Source organism: Macrotis lagotis, chromosome 3 (assembly GCF_037893015.1).
Source record: "Macrotis lagotis isolate mMagLag1 chromosome 3, bilby.v1.9.chrom.fasta, whole genome shotgun sequence".
NCBI lineage: Eukaryota > Metazoa > Chordata > Mammalia > Peramelemorphia > Peramelidae > Macrotis > Macrotis lagotis.
The window spans coordinates 117,052,018-117,071,375 of NC_133660.1; the positions used below are offsets into that span (position 1 = coordinate 117,052,018).

At 36.4% G+C, this 19,358-nt stretch overlaps 1 protein-coding gene across 3 annotated transcripts in view; it reads left to right on the top strand.

Annotated features, from left to right (window-relative positions):
* SH3D19 (SH3 domain containing 19) overlaps positions 1–19,358 on the top strand; it is a 205,138-nt gene that overhangs the window by 125,716 nt on the left and 60,064 nt on the right. For 2 of the 3 annotated variants that reach the window (XM_074229142.1, XM_074229141.1), the window contains exons 3-7: positions 3,936–3,976; positions 10,163–10,205; positions 12,630–12,765; positions 13,216–13,417; positions 14,337–15,350. In XM_074229142.1, the coding sequence (XP_074085243.1) occupies positions 3,936–3,976; positions 10,163–10,205; positions 12,630–12,765; positions 13,216–13,417; positions 14,337–15,350 (1,436 nt within the window). Of the gene's footprint in view, positions 1–3,935; positions 3,977–8,577; positions 8,619–10,162; positions 10,206–12,629; positions 12,766–13,215; positions 13,418–14,336; positions 15,351–19,358 lie in introns of all 3 variants that reach the window. The other variant, XM_074229143.1, reaches the window with a different exon arrangement.

Below are 19,358 nucleotides of genomic sequence, written 5' to 3' on the forward strand. Positions count from 1 at the left end.
TTAATTTTTTCCTGTAACTTGCTTAACTTTTCTAAGAATTTAGATGCTCTACACTTGGTACATATACATTTAGCATTGCTATTACTTCATTGTTTGTGGTATTTAGCAAGATGTAGTTTTCTTCATTGCCTCTTTAAGTCTGTTTTTGCCTTTGCTTCATGTGATGTCAGGATTTTACCCTCAAGCTTTTTTTTTTTTTTTAACTTCATCTGAAGCATATATTCTGTTGCAGCTTTTACCTTTGTTCAGTCTGTGTCTCTGCTTCAAATGTGACTCTTGTAAACAATATGTTAGGATTACCAACTGTGAATTCCCTCCTATCCTATTCTTCCCCGCATTTTATACTTTTCTTTCTCTTTTCACCCTGTTTCTCCTCACCGGTATTTGACTTCTGATCACCTCCTTCCTCAGTCTGTCATCCCATTAGTTCCCATCCCTTTTCTTTCCCCTTTTCCCTCCCAGTTCCCTATAAGATTAAATATATTTCTCTTCCCAACTGAGTGTGTATGTTATTACCTCTTTGAGCCAAATTCAATGGGAGAAAGGTCCAAACAATATTCACCCTTCCTTTCTTTACCTCTACTGTAAAAGGTCTTTCATGCTTCTTCATGGAATATAGTTTACCCAATTCTGTTTCCACTGTTCTCTGTACAATCCATTTTTCTACCCCTTCATTAAGTTTTTAACATCATATCAAAGTCAACTTATACCCACACCCTCTGTTTAAATATATTCCTATTTTTAAATTTTTATTTATGTATTTTTCCAATTATATGTAAAAATAGTTTTCAACATTCATTCTTTTAAAATTTTTTCCCTCCCACCCTTCCCTCTCCCTGCCCTAAGATAGCAAGTAATCTGATAGAGAGATTACATGAGCATTTATTTCTATATTAGTCATGCTGTAAAAGAAGAATCAGAACAAAAAGGGGTAAAACCACAAGAAAGAAAAATCAACAAAACAAATTTAAAAAGTGAAAATAGTATGCATTCAGACTCCATAGTTTTTTCTCCAGATGTTTTCCATTGATCCTTGTATCTTCCTCACCAAAAACAGTACACTGAACTTGCCTAATATATATTTGTTAAATTGGACTGGATTAGGTTGCTTGAGTCACTATACTTGGGGGGTAAACCTGAAAAGACCCTACAAGTATGTTGATATTCTACTTATTGTGTTTTATGGTATAGTTTATTTATCCAGCAAGTATTTCAAGTGTAGAGATTTTTTTTTTTTCCAAAATGAACACAAAGTAAATTATTGTTGTCTCTTGTTCTAGCTGAGTTAAGTTTAGTTATTTATCTCTCTTATTTATTTAAGAAAAAAGTTTTTGTGCCATTTTTTTCCTTAAAAAATATTATTCACTGCATATAATGGGTTCTCCAAGGAATCTTTTTTAACAATGCTATTGAAAACAGTTATGACTTCAGATTAAGATTCTTGCTTCATGACATCTGAGGCTTCCTGCTGCCCAAAGCTCCTGCAGATTTAGAATATTTCATTGGTGAAATTACCCAGCCTTAAAATGAATGTTGTTGGATGATGTTTTCCTGAGTTTTTCACCTAAGAAGCAGCAGGCAGGATTTGTGCAGATTAACTCACATAAACCAATAAAAATTCAGTTTTCCTGAAGATGCTGATGAATTGGCAGATGAGTTCTGTTTGACCTTATGCATGACAACAAATTTTCAGGACTGTATCTTTTGCTAAGATATTGCTAGAAACTATCCTCTGAGTTGTTTGAAGAAAACAAGATAAAAATTGTATGGCTAGCAATTTTTTAAAAACTTCCAAGCAAGTTAGGTCGGGGGGGAATGACTTTTTTTTTTTTTTTTTTTTTTTTTTTTTTTTTTTTTTTTTTTTTTTTTAGTTTTTGCTAGGCAATGGGATTAAGTGGCTTGCCCAAGACCACACAGCTAGGTAATTATTAAGTGAGACCAGACTTGAACTCAGGTACTCCTGACTCCTGGGCTGGTGCTCTATCCACTGTGCCACCTAGCCGCCCCAAGAATGATGTTTTTAAACAAAAAAATTAAGAAAAACATACTTGGAATTTTTTTTTTTTAGTTATAGATTCATGGGTCTAGAGTTAGAAGGGACCTCAGACCATTTTACAAATTAAATTAAATTTTAAAAAAATTTAGAAAAAATGAATGAAGAAATTGAGGCCTAGGGGAATTAAATGACTTTTTCAAAATTATACACATAGTGAGTATCATCAGTGGTAAGATTTGAAGCCTGGTTCTCTGAGTTTCTAGCGAAGGGTTTTTCCATTGTACCATAGTCAGATTGATTCTTGAATTTATCTATATTTTGGTCAAGTATAAGAGGACAGACATTAAAAATCAAACATAAAAGCAAACAGTGGTAATAAAGAGCCTTTAAAAATGTATACTCTATGGGGTGGCTAGGTAGCATAGTGGATAAAACACTGGCCCTGGAGTCAGGAGTACCTGGGTTCAAATCTGGCCTCAGACACTTAATTATTACCTAGCTGTGTGGCCTCGGGCAAGCCACTTAACCCCATTTGTCTTGAAAAAACCTAAAAAAAAAAAATGTATACTCTCTGCCTGATTTTTCATATTTTCCTCACTCAATGATAGCAGCCACTGTTCAATTCAACAAACATTATTAAATTCCCACTGTGACCAAGATACTGTGCCAGATGCTGGGATAGAAAGGCAAAAGGGACTTAATGGAAATGTACATTATTTTAAGACCACGATTCACAACCCTGAAGATGGATCGGCATCATGCTTTTAATGTCATCTTGTTCTCTTTAATTGAAATCTCCAACTTGGTTTCATATCCATATCACAAAGGGCATAGCCAACTCACTTGGTTTTATCCACACTTGTCACAGGGGCTCCATCCAATGTGTTACAGAGACTCTCTCAGTTTTTCAAGTCATTAGAATACTCACTGATCAACCAGGCTCCACTGATTAGCTATGATTCTCATTTTATGATCCATCCACCATCTTTTTTGATTGTATGGCAAATCAATCAATTATTTGTTAAAATGACTGAGTACTGAGACAAAAATGACATGGTACCTGACCTCAAAAAGCTTACACAAAATATGCATATGCAAAATAATATAGGGTTATTTTGGAGGGAAGACACCAGTTACTGAGAGGACAGTATTTGAGCTGAACTTTGAAAGGCACTAAGGGAGACATAGAGGAGCAGAGGAAGAGTTCATTCTAGTCATAGGATGATCTTTGCCAATTTATAAAAGGCAGGAGATACAATAGCATGTATGAGGATAGCAAGGTTAGTTTGTTTTGTCATGAAGCAAAAGCAGCATATAATACTGGCTGAAAAGGTGGGCAGAAGTTAACTTGTAAGGGCTTGAAACTACAAACATGAAGAATTTGTATTTGAGTCTAAAGGCAATAGGGCTCTATTAGGTATTATGGAGAAGGAGAATGCTATGGTCACACCTTGCTTTAGGAGTATCACTCTGGTGGCTAGATTGAGGATAAATCAGAAACAAGACTTTGAGGACATCTTTTGCTCATAGTTCTGATTTATTATGTATTGCAGCCTTCTGATATCCAACATGCTCCTCTCCAATACCTTCTCTGGTATTCACTTTTAATCCTTCATAGACAGTGGTATCCTATGACTCAAGACCACCTAATAACACTAGTAGACTACAGGTACTAAAAAGATGAGTGTTTAGATGTCATCTGAGATAGTTGTAAATTATTACTATCATTATTCAATAAATTATTGTTTTATAAGTGAATTATTATTATTTTTTTATATCATTAGTATGACTGCTGTCATCACTGTTATTATCTGCAGGCAACTTACCTACAATGTCCGAGCTAGTGTTGAATGCTGCAGATAAATTTGATAGAATAGAATGAATTGTTTTTTGTTAAAAGGATTACTAATGCTCACCCAATGTTTTCTTTTTCTTCTAGTCAAGGACCCTTGTCATCCATTAGAGCTGTAATCAAGAGAAGTAAGTTTATTTTATTTTTCTCTCTGTGCTTTGTATGTTCTCATTTCAAATGATAACTTATATTTTCAACAAGTGTTTCTGTTTTATAAGTGGTCTAAGTGACCCAACTGAGAAACATAAAGAATAATAAACCACCAGACAATAAAAGTGGTGATTCTTTTTTCTTTTAGATTTTTCTCTTTCCTTGGGAATCAGTTCTTTGGAACAAGAACATTTTCTTGCTTGAATTCACAGTACCAAGCTGGGGTCAATTGTCATATTCTAGGGTATCGATCTACTATGTGGAACAGAGGTTACAAAACTGATTGGAAAGTAGACTGAGATTCAAATGCTAGCTCTCCTCTCTGTGACCCTGACCTTTTACATTTAGTCATCTGTAAAATGAGGTGGTGGGACTAGATGGATTCCAAGGTCCCTTCTAACTCTAAATCCTTGATCCTACTTAATTCATTCATTAGTAATAACTAACATTTATATAACATTTACTATTTGTTAAGCCTTGAACTAAAATGTTTTTCAAATATTAGCTCATTTGATCCTCACAATAATCCTATATGTTATTTTGCACATGAGGAAACCAAGGTTATGTGATTTTTCCCAGGGTCACTTAGCTAAGAAGTATAATAGCATTCTGTATATGGAAGAGATAGAGGCTAATGATATGTTTTTAAACTATCTCACCCTGTTCTTTTATATATTCTAATTATCTATGTATATTCTTCTTTGGGAATTAGCATGATGCAGTGGAAATATCAGAGGATGTGGGTTTGAATCCCAACTTTGCCTTTTAGTACCATAGTGTGACCTTGGGCAAATCTCTTGCCTTCCATTGGGGGTGGGGGGGGCTCCTTCAGATCCTCATGTCCAAAATGCCAAAATGAGTAAGTTGGAGCATTTATGACTCTGTGATCTTTTGCTGCTACCTTTAAAACTGTGTACAGATGCTTGTTTTGCATGGAGATCATAAAAGAGGGCAATTTGATGTAATTGAAAGAAAAATGAATTTAGAATCAGAATACCTGGGTTTAAATTTCAGCTCTTCTAATTGCGGAATCTGTAACTTCAGGTTAAAACTTTGTAGGTGGGTAGGTGGCAAAGAGGTTCGAGTATTATTTCTTAAGTAGCTATCATGTATAAGATACTGTGCTGGAACCCAGAGCCAAGAAAAGAGAGATTTAAGAATTTATGAATGGAAGGACCTCTTTATATGGGGCGGCTAGGTGGTGCAGTAGATAGAGCACTAGCCCTGGAGTCAGGAGTACCTGAGTTCAAATCCGGCCTCAGACAGTTAATAATTACCTAGCTGTGTGGCCTTGGGCAAGCCGCTTAACCCCATTTGCCTTGCAAAAACCTAAAAAAAAAAAATGTAATTCTAGAACCTATCCATGACTTATATGCATATACAAAATAAGTCCTTGAGAGTTACTTAATGAATATAGAAGTTGACTGATTTTCCCAAGATCACACAGCAAATAAATGCTTGAGACTAAATTTGAACTCATGTCTTTCTGTCTCCAAGTTCAATGTTCTAAACATTTGCTCTTTCCCAGGAACCTTTCCTCTTCCTTCCTTCTTATCTCTTATAAGTCTCTTATATATAAAAACTTTGTTTGAGGCATTTGGGGTTAAGTGACTTGCCCAGGATCACATATCTAGTTAAGTGTCTGAGGCTGGATTTGAACTCAGGTCCTCCTAACTTCAGTGCTGGTACACACTCAGCTGCCCCCACAAGTAGTTTTATCACTCTGATCCCTAGTTTCCTCATCTGTAAGATCCCTTCTAACTCTAAATGCTATGAGAAAGTCAATTCCATTCCATAACTAACTTATATATCATTTCTTTTTTCAAACTTTTATTTAATTTATTCCCCCCCCCACTCCAGTTACATGCAAAAACAAGTTTCAACATTCATTCCAAAACCTTTATTCGCTCCCTTCCTCCCACTCCATTCCCTCCATGGGGAAAGCAAGCTATTTGGTATAAATTAAAAACATGTAGTCAGGAAAAACATTACTACAATAGTCATATTGTAAAAGCCCCCCCACAAAAAGAGAAGCCTCAAGAAAAATAAAATTTTAAAAAAGCATGCTTTAGGCTATATTCAGACACTATCAACTCTGACTTTGGGATGGCCTATATATCATTTCTAAGCCATGGGCAGGAGACAGGGAAGATGTTCGTGGAACTCACATTTATTCCATTTGAAGTGGCCTGCTGGTTGTTCCCAAACCTTGCCATTCTATCGCTCATTTAACTGTTCTTTCCACTTGGATGGAAGGCATTAGTTCTTCATCTCTGTCCTTCAGAATTCTTATCTTCCTTTGAGGCTTCACTTCATGCAAGTTTCTCTCCATGCCCCATTTGGGTGGGTCTCTTTTTCACTTCCTCACCTTGTATTGTCTTCTCTGAATTCCTCTTGTATGGCCCCCAAACCTACCTAAAGGTAGCTGTCTTTAAGACAGAAACTTTTTTTTGTTTTGTCTTTCTATTACCAGCACCTAGCACATAATAGACATTATAAATGTTTGTTGAATTGAATTGAAATCCATTTTAATAGCTTTAGTCCTTCATTTAGGCAATTGAGATCTTTTTATTTTTCTCACAGGATTGTAAAGATAATACTTTCTAAAACTCAAGAGTTTTATAGAAATGTGAAATTATTATTGTTATCATTGGCCTCATTTTTAATTAAAGGATTGTGATAAGCTTCTGTACCTAAGCACAAGATGCCTACTGAATACACCCGGTTTTAATAACTATTAATCTTCTATAGAGATTGAGAAGGGTGGGTAGGGAGTTCATTGCCACACCTAGAGACAAGAAGATTCATCATCCTGATTTCAAATCCAGCTGTATGATCCTGGACAAGTCACTTAACCTGCTTATCTAGTTTCCTCATCTATAAAATGAACTGGAGAAGGAAATGGCAAATCACTTCAGTATCTTTGCCAAGAAAACACCATATGGGGTCACAAAGTTGGACAAAACTGGAAAAAAAAACTCAGTTGACTGAAAGACTAAGAAGGGGAGATGATAGATCTCATAGAAGTGACTGAATATATGAAAAAAGCCAAAATGGACTGAGGCAAACAGAAAGGACAGTGAAGTATAGTTTAAAAAACATCATCAGAACTCTGGCTTGGAGGACTTGAGTTCAAATCCTAACTTTGGTACTTAGCATTTAAAGACCTTGTCACACAAATCCTTTAACCTCCCTTTGCCTCAGTTTCCTCAACTAAAAATGAGGGATTTTAAAGCAGATGACCTCCTTTCAGCTCTCAATCTATAACTGTGTAGCTTCTATCAAATTTGACCTGGCTCTCCTGACTCATTATCTCAGGGTCAGGCCTTCCAGTTGTCTGTCTATGTTTCTGTTTCATTCAGACTACTTAGCTCTTCTCCCTGTTCCCCACCAGAAAGGAAGGTTTGGCTTTGGAGCATTGAGTGGAAATGCTCTATGGTAGAAAGAGCAACAGAGAGAGAGAGAGAGAGAGAGAGAGAGACAGACAGACAGACAGACAGACAGAGAGACAGAGAGAATCAGAAGGCCTGCTCCTTCTAACCTGTGTAATCTTGGGCAAGTGATTTTGTCCAAGTTTGTTTTATTTGTAAAAAAAACAGAGATTGGACCAAGTCACCCTTTCAAGTTCAGATCCTATGATCCAAACCTAGACTCACCCAGAAAACCTTTCCTGCAGAATCTATCCTGTACCCTCCAGGTGCCATACATTTAAATGCTTTCATTTCTGCCTCTTTATAACAAGAGATGTAGAAAGTAAGAATGTAAAGGAGAAAAGTAATGTCGTGGGACTATTAACTTTATAGCCTCATGTGCATTTGTCTCCTGAATATTGGTCAAATTAATCCAAAACAAATTGGTATTAAGTAGGAAACATTTTCAATTTAAAAAGCCATGAAATTTGGTTAATACAAATGGGGCAGCTAGGTGGTGCAGTGATTAGAGCCCTGTGCCTGGAGTCAGGAGGACCTGAGTTCAAATTCAGCCTCAGACACTTAATAATTACCTAGCTATGTGGCCTTGGGCAAGTCACTTAACACCATTGCCTTGTTAAAAAAAAACTAAAATACATACATACATACATATGTGTATATATGTGTGTATGCATATATATAGTTAGTTATATATATACACAAACACACATATGTGGATATATATAGATAATATTGAAGTATATAAAGCTTTTTAAACATAAAATTCTAGGGGTAAAGCTTAAAGGAACCTAAAGACCTTCTTCTGGTCTAACTCCTTCATTTTACATGTAAGAAAAGTGATGCCCAAAGAGCTTAAAGTCACTTTTCAGTATCACAAAGATAGTGAGTATCAGAGACAAGATTTGAAACCAAGATCTCCTACTCTAAAGCCAGTGTAGATATATTCCTAGGACTCTTTCTATGATAATTCAACAGGCCCTTGGAACTTTGGTTAAATTTTCTCCTTTGTCAGAATAAATATGATTAAAAATCGTAGGTGTGCTTGGTGCTAGTTCTTTCCAAACCTAGTTCTTTCTCAAGCTTAGGCAACCTGGTTCCCTCTTTTTCCTCCCTTTCCTCTTCTGTAACCCCTTCTTTTTTTCCCTTAGCACTCATGAATAGTGTACAGAAAAAATGCCCCGTGGAAGAGGTATGTCTACAATGATAACTTGATGTCTTTTTAAAGTGTTATTTGTACCTGGTGCCTGTGGAGAGATGATTGTGGCACACCTGGGGTGAGCCATTCTATTAAGAGAATTCTATTGTGAATCAGGTTTGCTATTGAAAAAGCCAACCTCAGTCTTTGCTTTTCAAAAATATGACCAAATGAACCCTAAAACTGGTCTAGTTCTTCAACAGTGGGAAACAATCAAACCAATTCAAATTATGAATCTGGGAGAGTCTTTGGATTGTAAGGCTCAGGATTGGCATTTTCAAATAATTCTCATTATGTCCTCCTACCAACCTATCATGAATTCAGTTCTCCTGGGACTGGGAATTCTTCCTTCTCCCTGGGCTGATTCTGGTCCAGTCCCTTACTACCTTTACTCCCATATTACCTGTCCCAAAATATACTTCATTATTTAAAGAAAATTTGCTGAAGACAATCGAAACTACAAAGGGATTTTTAAGTGGGAGAAAGAGTAAAATCCTCAATGAGGTTCTTTCTGAATATTATAGGATGAATAGAAAGAGCAATGAAAAAGAGAACATTTTGAAGAGAAATATGGGCAGCTCTTATAAGAATTTGGAATGGGATACAAATTCCTCTTTATTCATAAGTTTTTATTATTGGGATAGTACCATTTTCATGGATTTGCATACCTGTGAAAACCTATACAACATATTCCCCTAATCAAGATGAGCTTGTAACAAATTTAAAATATTCTCATTAAGAATAGGTTTGATTTACCCTCTCTCCAAAAATGAAGAGTTAGACCATGTTTGAGTCTGAGATTTTTGTGGAGGGGAAGGGAGAATGTAAATAACTGAGAGTTTACATTAAGCAGTACTTGCTGAATATGTAATAGTGTCTTAATTACACATTTAGCAAACTGATTTGAATCATTTTAGGTTTAATCATTTACTCTTTAACCATCTCATTTTAAAATAATCATTTTAAGGATATGAAATTTCAGATAGTGAGTAAATAACTCATTGATTTTTATCACATTTACTCTGTTTATGGTAGAGTTGTAAAAGAATTCCTGAAATTTTTTTTCTTATTCAACCCCCAAAATGAGGAAAATTGCCTTTATCTGATCATCACAAAAATTACTTTGATTTATTTTTGTATTTAAAAATTATAGTTTTTGGTCAGGTGATGAACATAAATGTATAAAACCTTCTTAGTGTTCTGTTTCCTTCATTTTCTATTTGCTGACAAAAATATTTAAGGTTACTTTTTGATTTGTGTAAATACTAATTTCTATCAAGTTGTATGAATTTTAATCAGTGTTTCCATGCTCTTAATATTGACTAACTTTTATTTTGTGCCCAATATCATTAAACATCAAACAAATAAATTCAAGCAGCAATTTGGGGACGAGAGAGAGAGATATGAAAATTATAATCTTAACATCAGGAGCAAACTAATAATTATTCTTTCAGTGATTCACTCAATATTAATTCAAAGATTTACAGAATATAATTTTGTGGCTATGTTATAATTGTGTTATTTTTTTCCCTCCATAGCTTCTAGAACTTCTGTTCATAGTGATCCACATCGAGATAGGAGGTACATAAAAATTATATATCCTTTGAAAACTTTGCATAGTTTTAAAAAAACAAACAGTATGAAATGAAAATTTGTTTTTATATTGTACTACATGCATGGAACTGATTTTTTGTTTTTGTATCAAAGTTAAAAGTGAATTAAAACTTTTTAAATTATGTAACTTGTTAATATTTTAAATTAAAATTTGTATTTAGCCTTAGCATCCTTCACAAGGAAGATACTGTATTAATTCATTCATTCCACGTGAGTTCTTATTTCTTGTAAGACTCTGTAGAAGGCACCATGGTAAATACATTGTCATTGCCCTCATGGAGTTTACCTCTAACAAGTGACATAATCAGTGCATCTGCTTCAGTCTATGATGATGATTAGGGTTCATAGGATTGTAGCTTTGGAGTTGAAGTGGAAATAAAGGCTTGAATCCAACCCCATGTTTTTCACAAGCAAACTAAGACTCAGGCACACTTCAGTAACTTGCTTAGAGTATCATGCAACTACTAAGTGACTGAGTGAGAACCTGAGCCTATATATTTCTGATTCTGAGTACTTTATTTGTTATGTCAAATCGGGAGGACAATGATTAATGAAAAGGGGCAAGAAAGATCTTAAAGCTGGAACAAGTTAAAAAAACAACTGGGTATTGTGTTTAGGAGTGTTTTTGCACTTGACAGTGACTACTTACTTCACAGGGTCATTCACCACTTGCCCAACAAGGATTTGTTACATACATACTAGGATTAGGTTAAAAAAAACAAAAACAGTACCTGCCCTCAAAGATGGTATGAGTATTTTCCATGTTGCCTTCATTTACATTGTTGTCATCAATATGTATGTATGTTTTGTCTCTGTGTTCTTCAATTTGCATCATTTCATATCAATCTCCCATTGTTTCTTTGAATTTTTCCTTTTTCATCATTCTGGGTCATATTTCATGGGGCAGCTAGTTGGCACCATAATGTGTAGAATACTTGCCCTGGAGTCAAAAAGACCTGAGTTCATATATGATCTCAGACACTAGATGTATAGCCCTGGGCAAGTCACGTAACTCCATTTGCCTCAGTTTCCTTATCTGTAAAATCAGGAGGAGAAAAAAACAGCAAACCTCTCCAATATCTTTGCCAAGAAAACCCTAAATGGTGTCATGAACAGTCGAACATGACTGAAATAACTGAAGAATAACACAACTCTAAGATACATCCCAGCACTCCCCAGCCAATATTTTGCCTGGAGATGTACTTGATAAATAATTGGTGAATGAATTATTTTTTGGCCCACCCAACTCAAAGATCCTTTGAGCTTTTCAGAATTCATTTTTATTCTTATCTTTAAAACAATTGAGGAAACAGACCCAGTGAAGAATATATGATTTATTCAAAGACACATATCTAGTGAATGTTTTAACAAAGATTTGAACCCAAGTTTTTGTATTCCTGATCCCATTTTTAAATTGAATTAAATTATTTTTTTCTGAATGCTTTTATTTCCTCAAAAGAACACCTGGAGTAAATGTGCTTTTGAATTGCTAAGTTAAATTAACTCAGTATTAAATGTCAGGAAGAACCTGATCAATATTCTTAAAAATTAAAATCCCAATTTCATCAAAGGTCAAATTCTGTTAAAAATATTATGGAGCCTACAAGTTTTGTGTGTGTGCATATCTGTCTGACCTGTTTTGAAAGACCTTCTTTATTTAATTTGGTTGAATTTAATTCTACAAGCATTTATTAAGCCTGTCGTATGTGCCTAAGGGAGGCAGGAGAACCCAGACATTCTGGGAAAGGCTCCTTGCTTTTCTAGAGTATTTCCAGAAACCAGTCCTTGCAACAGTCTGCATTCTCTGAGGATCAGTCTAACCAGTTATGGCCACTTGGTGATGGATTCTTTGGCTATTATAATGCAGGAAGCAAAGAAAAATTTAATATCACATTTAGTTCTGTGCATTCCCTTCCACTTCTGCAGTGATAGTGGGAAAATGTTGGAAAAGGGGTAGAGGCTTCTCAGAAATCCTTTTTAGAATTAGAGGCAGCATGATGGACAGGACAGAGAACTGACTCTGGCTCCAAGAGAATTAAAATTCTACTTAACATGTATGACTACAAGATGTCATTTGAGCTTTGCCAGTCAACTCCTTTTAAGAAAAACTAGCCTCTCCTCTCCTGGGGGTGGGAGGGTACCAAGGCATATCTCTAGTTAATATTGGTTCTGTCACAACAATGAGAAGGACACCAAACCACTCTTTTCTAGAGTGTGCCCTGCTGCCACTGATGGTGACAGTCTGAGCTGGCAGGTCATTGGGTTGATCTAGTGTGCCACTCATGATGTCTCTCTTTCCCTTGCGTATAAAAGGCTTGATAATAATACTATAGATAAGAACAATCCTCTATTTGAAACTAGCACAATCTTAACATGACTTTTTTCTGCTAGGCGCCCTGAGATCACCATTGTGGCTGCTGAACCCCTCAGACCAGCGTCGTGGTTCCCAGGGGCCCCATCAGCATTAGGATTCCCACCTTCTCCAGCTGCAAGTCCATGGAGAACAAGTGAGCTTATTCCTTCTGAGGTCAGTTTGCATTTTCTTTTAGAAGCAGTTTTTTAAAAAATGAAATCGATTGCTATGACCAAACCAAAAGATCAGACCTGGCCCCCAGAGAAGAGATGAAAAAATATACCTCCCTCCCTCCTTTGTAGAGTGGGGGACTCTGGACCTGAAACACTGGATACACTATCAGAGTTGTTAATTGGTTACTTGGTGTAGTTTTTGCTGAACTGCTTTTTATTTTCTTTTTTATTCGTTTTTACAGGGGTTTGACTTGCTGGGTGTGGGGGAGGGATATATTTGGAAATAAATAAAATGCTATCAGGAAAACAAAATTTCAATAAAGTTTTAAAGCTTTTTAAAATTAAAGTTAATGATAAAGAAAAGAACCAGAAGATTTAGCCCTTTTGATTTAAAGTGTGACTGTAAATGTAAAGACATAAACTATTTTGAGCTGAAATCTTTATTTTATAGCTTCCACCATCTTATGAGCAAGTGATAAAAGAAATCAACCAAGTCCAGGTCAGTACTGGGAATAATAGTAATGCTCCCACCACGCCAAGGCGAACTATCACATCTGCAACTCAGACAGACTTTCCAGAGGAGATAGGCAACTCCCCGTCTGGAGGGAATGCAAATAAGCCAGCTGCCCTTGGAAAATCCAATCCAATTTTGGGTAAGTATTTAGGACTTTTTTTTGGGGGGGGTGTCTAGAACTGTGAAGACTTGAAATATTCTTAGTATTCACTCCACCAATGCAGAAAACAAATCTCTCACTTACAAGTTTAGAAGTTTGGTCAGTCACATAGGAAATATATGTTTTGAACCCAGGTCTTCCTTACTAAAAAGCACTGTCTATCCTCAAGGCTTGAGAAAATTTAAAATTAGGGCTGATTTTATTGAGTCTTATATCCTAGCCTTATCACTCTTGTTTTATACTCTTTATTTGGGCATGCATTGATTGCGTTCATAAGTTATTCTCTCTAAAGACGTGACAGTACTGTCTCGGTCCACTGTCCACACATCAGTTCATATGGTCAAGATACCCTGAGTTTAAATAGTAGCATTATTGCTTTCTACCCTGATTTCTCCCTGAAGAAAATATTATATTTTAGCCACTGAAAGGGATTCTGATCAGTTCAATGGAGGGGAAATAAGTTCTTCATCCTGGATTCCTTTTTAAAAATATTTTATTAGTATAGCAGAGGTGATTGGTGTTCACTCCAAAAAGTTAAAGAAAAACAGCATCACAGAATTTCAGAACCAAGTATAATGTTCACACACAAAAAGAAATATTGGAGGTATATCACTTGCAGGAAAATGATTTATGTTATAAGTTTTAAGTAGAGTGGGGGAATTTAATGATTTTTTTTTTAAATGTAAATAGCTATCTCTTTATAATCAGGAAGCTGAGCATGAATGTTATGGGTTTTTATCAGTGATCCTAAAAATTGCTTTTTGCTAATTAAGGAAATTAAAACCTGATGGTGTTCCATGTCTATTAAGCAAAAAACTATTTCTCTTCTATTAAAAGCCAATGTGTTTTGAAATGCTGACTGTTACAACTTCCTTTTGGTTTGGTGTCTTCTTTTTAGAAGTTCAACCTCCTCCCAAGCCTTCACAGCCTTCTTCCCTGTCCTCTACCAATAATCTCTTGAAAGATGTGGCTCCTTTAATTGTCTTTGATGTCATTGAGGAACAGACTTGCCAAGACAACCCCAATGTTGGGGCATGTCCAGTGCCCAGACCAAGATCAAAAATCAATCTCAAACCTATAGTCAGAGACATTCCAAGCAACATAAAAGACCATCAGGAAACTAGTCAACCAACTGTAAAAAGGGAAGCATCACCAAGTCAGCCCCTGTCCTTGTTAGATGGGAACAGTTTTGAAAGTCAAGGAGTGATAAACAGTATGAGCACAGAAAGAAACCAAGCTAGTATTGTTTCACGGATCAAAGCTTTTGAATCCCAACCAAATGCTGAAATCTCAGGATTATCTAAGAAACCAGAAATTGCTCCCCGGACATTCCTCCCAAGACCTTCTGTTCCTGCAGGAAAACCTACAGTGGCTCCAAAGCCGTCCATTAATAGAGCTTCTGGAGAGTGGGACTCATGGACTGAAAACAAACTCAAGATTGCCTCCAAGGAAGGACCCTCTCCACATTTGCACCAATCTCAAGAAGGGGGAGTCATCCCAGTAACCAAACCTGAATTGCCAAAGAAACCAAAGGCTGGTCTTGTACAGAATATTAGCAATGGCCCACTGGACATTCTAGGAAGCAAGTTGTCGGTAGAGATCCCTGAGAAGGAGAAGAGAATTCCAACTCCAGCACCACGGCCTTTGCCACCGAAAAAATTACCTTCCTTAGAAGACCCTGCCTTTCCTGCACCTCTGTTGAAACCAGTCACTGCTTCTCCTAGGCTCTCTGTGGCAGCACAAGCCAAAGCTTTCAGGTCCCTGGGAGAAGGGCCAACAACAAGCACACCTACCCCTTCCTTTCAGTGCCCACCAGTGGTAGAAGCTGATCTCATTAGTTTTGATGATGATATTCTACCTGCTCCATCAGCTAACCTGGCTGAAGAACACCTGAGTTCAGAGATGGACCTGGGTAAGTGGGGGAGAAACGGGACATCAACATGGGATGTTTTCATGGGGATTCTTTCCATTTTAGATTTTGAGAATTTTAGGTTTATCACAAAGGGAGAAGGAAAGGGATCAGAACAGGAGGGAGGGAGAGAGGGAGGAAAAGAAAGAAAGAATTGATTGATGAAACAAAACAAATATTTGGCAGGAAAACTAGTTGAGAGGAGGGATAAAGATAGGAAGAGGAAGGTGGTAAATTCTATTTTAGACATGCTGAGACTGAAAAGATGGAAAGAAGTGATAAACTAGGTGCATTTCAAATGAATTGAATTAATGTGAGAGCATGCACTAGACTTTATAAATTTAAGTCCAAATTGCCAAAATTATATGTTTGTTTTGGAGGGGTTATTTGATTGGATTGGTGTGGAATTTCCCACACCTGCCTGCCCTCTAATACAGTTCAGCAATTGCTCTATAACTTTTTTTTGTTTGTTTGTTTTTTTAGATTTTGCAAGGCAGTGGGGTTAAGTGGCTTGCCCAAGGCCACACAGCTAGGTAATTATTAAATGTCTGAGGTCGGATTTGAACCCAGGTACTCCTGACTCCAAGTACGGTGCTCTATCCACTGTGCCACCTAGCCGCCCCGCTCTATAACTTTTAATCTTAGCCTAGTATCCACTTAGATACTCATATGCCACACTGGGATAGGTCCATAATTTGTTTGTTTGTGAATAATATGTGTATATATATGTTTATGAATGCACACACACAACTCATATGTGTTAGAGGCAGAAGATGAACCCAGGTCTAAAGAAAGATGCCTCAGTGTACTGAAGAGGACACCACCCTTGGAATCAGTAAAACCTGGGTTTGAGTCCTGACTCTTACTCATCACAACTATATCATCATGGGCTGGTCACTTAATTTCATAGTATCCCAGGCAGTTATTTTAGGCTATAAATTAAAGAAGAGATGCTGATCTATTTTGATGACTGTAACCTCTCTGGTTGGAAGTTCCTTATTCCAGTGAAATCACAGGTGAATATTTTTAAAAATAATATTTGTAGGAAAAGTGACAAAATGGGAGAGTTTGACCCTTAAAACAGATTCTTGTGCAAAAAAAGAAATCTATTTATTTCCACATGGAAGTTTACCTTTTTTATTGTATACTATTCAAATTGTTCAGATTGAAGATGTACATGCATGCACATTAGGCAGACTAGGTGTTCGTCTGTTCTCCTACGAGCCATGAATGCAAGGCTTGTTCATGTTCACTTCCATTAAATTCATCAAATATTGAGAGCTAGGGAAACAAAAGACAAGACTGAAACCTTTCTTTAACTGTTGTTTACATTCTATTTGAGGAAATAGTCTTCACAGATGATTAATAATAAAGATGAGCTGACACTTAGAGTAAATTTGCTCATTTGTTCCTCATAATGACTCTGTGAAATAGATTCTGCCTCTAAAATGAGATTTTGAGAAATTAAGTGACTTCTTAGGTTACCTGGCTATATCTCTCTGTGGTGGTATTAGAAACAAGATCTTTGTTATTGTTCAGCCATTTAATCATGTATGACTCTCTGGGACTCTATTCTTAGAAGTTATTTTGGCAGAAATACTGGAGTGGTTCGCTATTTCCTTCTTCAGCTCATTTTATAGATGAGGAAATTGAGGAAAACAGGATTAAGTGATCTGTCCAGAATCACACAGCCAGTAAATGTCTGAGGTTAGGTCTTCTGACCTTCAAATTTAGTTCTCTATCCACTATGCTACATGGCTCTGAAGGTATACTTTATGTGCAAATGTATATGTTTGCATATTCTTTATTCATATCTTAATATCTACATATTCATAAATTTCTACATTAGCATATATAGACTCAATATGAAATGATTACATTAGGAGAAGAGCACTAACAGCTGAGGGGATTTGGAGCAGTAGAGGGTGTCACTTGAGCTATGTATCAGTTCTCCTAGTTTGAATGATTATTTTTGTACTTTCAATTTTCAAGTCTATTTATCTAGCCCACACTTCTTTTCAAACTTTGCAGCCTCTATTAGATATCTCAAACTGGATATCCTGTACATATCTTATATTCGGCATGTCCAAAACTGAATTCAATTCTCTTTCCCCCTAAACCCTTCCCCTTCCAAACTTCCCTATTTCTGTTTAGAGAGCACTATTCTCCTGGTTTCACAGCTTACAGGTCATCTTTGACTCCTCACTCTCTCTCACTCTCCATGGAGTTGTCAAGGTCTGTTGATTTTATCCTCATAACATCTCTCTCTCTCTCCCATAAGCTCCTTTCTCTCTTCTGACTACCATCCCTATAGTACAGAACCTCATCTCCTACTCTAACCTTCTGGTTGGTCTCCCTACCTCAAGTCTCTCCCCATTTCTGTACATCAATAGCTGTTACTCCACTCAACTATCAAATTAATCTTCCTAAAGCACAGATCTGATCAGATCACCCTTCTATTCAGTAGACTCCACTAACTTCCTTGCATCTCCAGAAAAGTAACATGTACAAAATGTGGATAAGTTAAATATCACAGGCTTAATCTTCTTTTTTAATGTACTGCTGATTATTTTTATTATAGCAAATAAGTACATTCAAACAGAACAGGGAACTGGTCATGTCTTAAAATGTGTGTCTTATTCTATACTTAATCTTCCTGAAGAAAGATTTTTGAAGTAAAGAATGGACAATATAAGTTTTGAGCCTAGAGAGAGAATAAATATGTTACAGAGAGGCAGAGGATATCATTCTTTACATATGATAAGGAGGAGGTTGTTTAAACCACATTTATCTGTGATTTATTAAACAAAGTGCTGAGCCTTGATAAGCTTCTTTTTCCTGCTGTATGTTGCCTTCTTTGAAGGAAGTTTCCAAAGGGTATTATTTTAAGGCTATGTAAGCCTAATGGCTTATATTCAAAGAGCTGCTGATAGTCTTTTATAAACAACAACATTTATCCAAGAAGGCATAGGCTTCCTGATTTCACAACCACATTCTCCATAATGTAGTTGTTCATTGTTTTTGTACCAGAGCCCAAATATTTATTAAATCTTCATTGTACACTTGCCATCATGACTAATTATGTTAGAAAATAAAAAGACACAGTCCTTACCCAGGAAGAATAGACGACTCAGCACTAAAGACAACACCAACAAAACAAATGTCTCCATGGATACACAATACTTTAAAAAATATGTTGTGATGGTTTATTTTCTTTGTAATTCTTTTTTGGATGGCTCAGGTTCCCATTGGGGCAGGAGGACAGAGTGGAATCAGAAAGAATGAATCCTAGTATTTTAGAGATAAATTCTAGTCTAGTGTCTTTATGTTACAAATAAGAAAACTGAGGCCCAAAGAAGGAATGTAAAGTACCCAGGGTCATACAAGTTCTTTTGTTAATGATACAGGCTACACATCTTGCACAGTTTTTGCAGTAGCCCAGGGAAGAGAATTGTCCCTTTTGGTGGAACCTGCTCTGATTCAGCAGGGGAAGAGGAGTCAAGGAGTTCTCAAAACTGGAGGCTTTCTTTTATGTTGTCATTGGTTCAGTTATCTCAATTGTGTCAGACTATTTGTGACTCCAGTTCATTTTACAGGTGAGGAAACTGGCAAACAGGATAGAGTGACTTGTCCAGGATCATACAGCTTGTAGGTGTCTTGAGTTCAGAATTGAACTCATATAGAAGAGTTTTCCTGGTTTCTAGCACAATGCTCTAAGGTGACACCTAGCTACTTAAATGTGCTAAGCAATGCTCTAAATTTTATGCTAATTAGAAAGATATTCTACATTGAAAAATTCTGCTTTTAGGGATGGCTAGGTGGTGTAGTGGATAAAGCACCGGCCCTGGAGTCAGGAGTACCTGGGTTCAAATCCGGTCTCAGACACTTAATAATTACCTAGCTGTGTGGCCTTGAGCAAGCCACTTAACCCTGTTTGCCTTGCAAAAACCTTAAAAAAAAAAATTCTTATATTGATGACAATACTAATGTGGCCCAAGATAAAATTAAAAT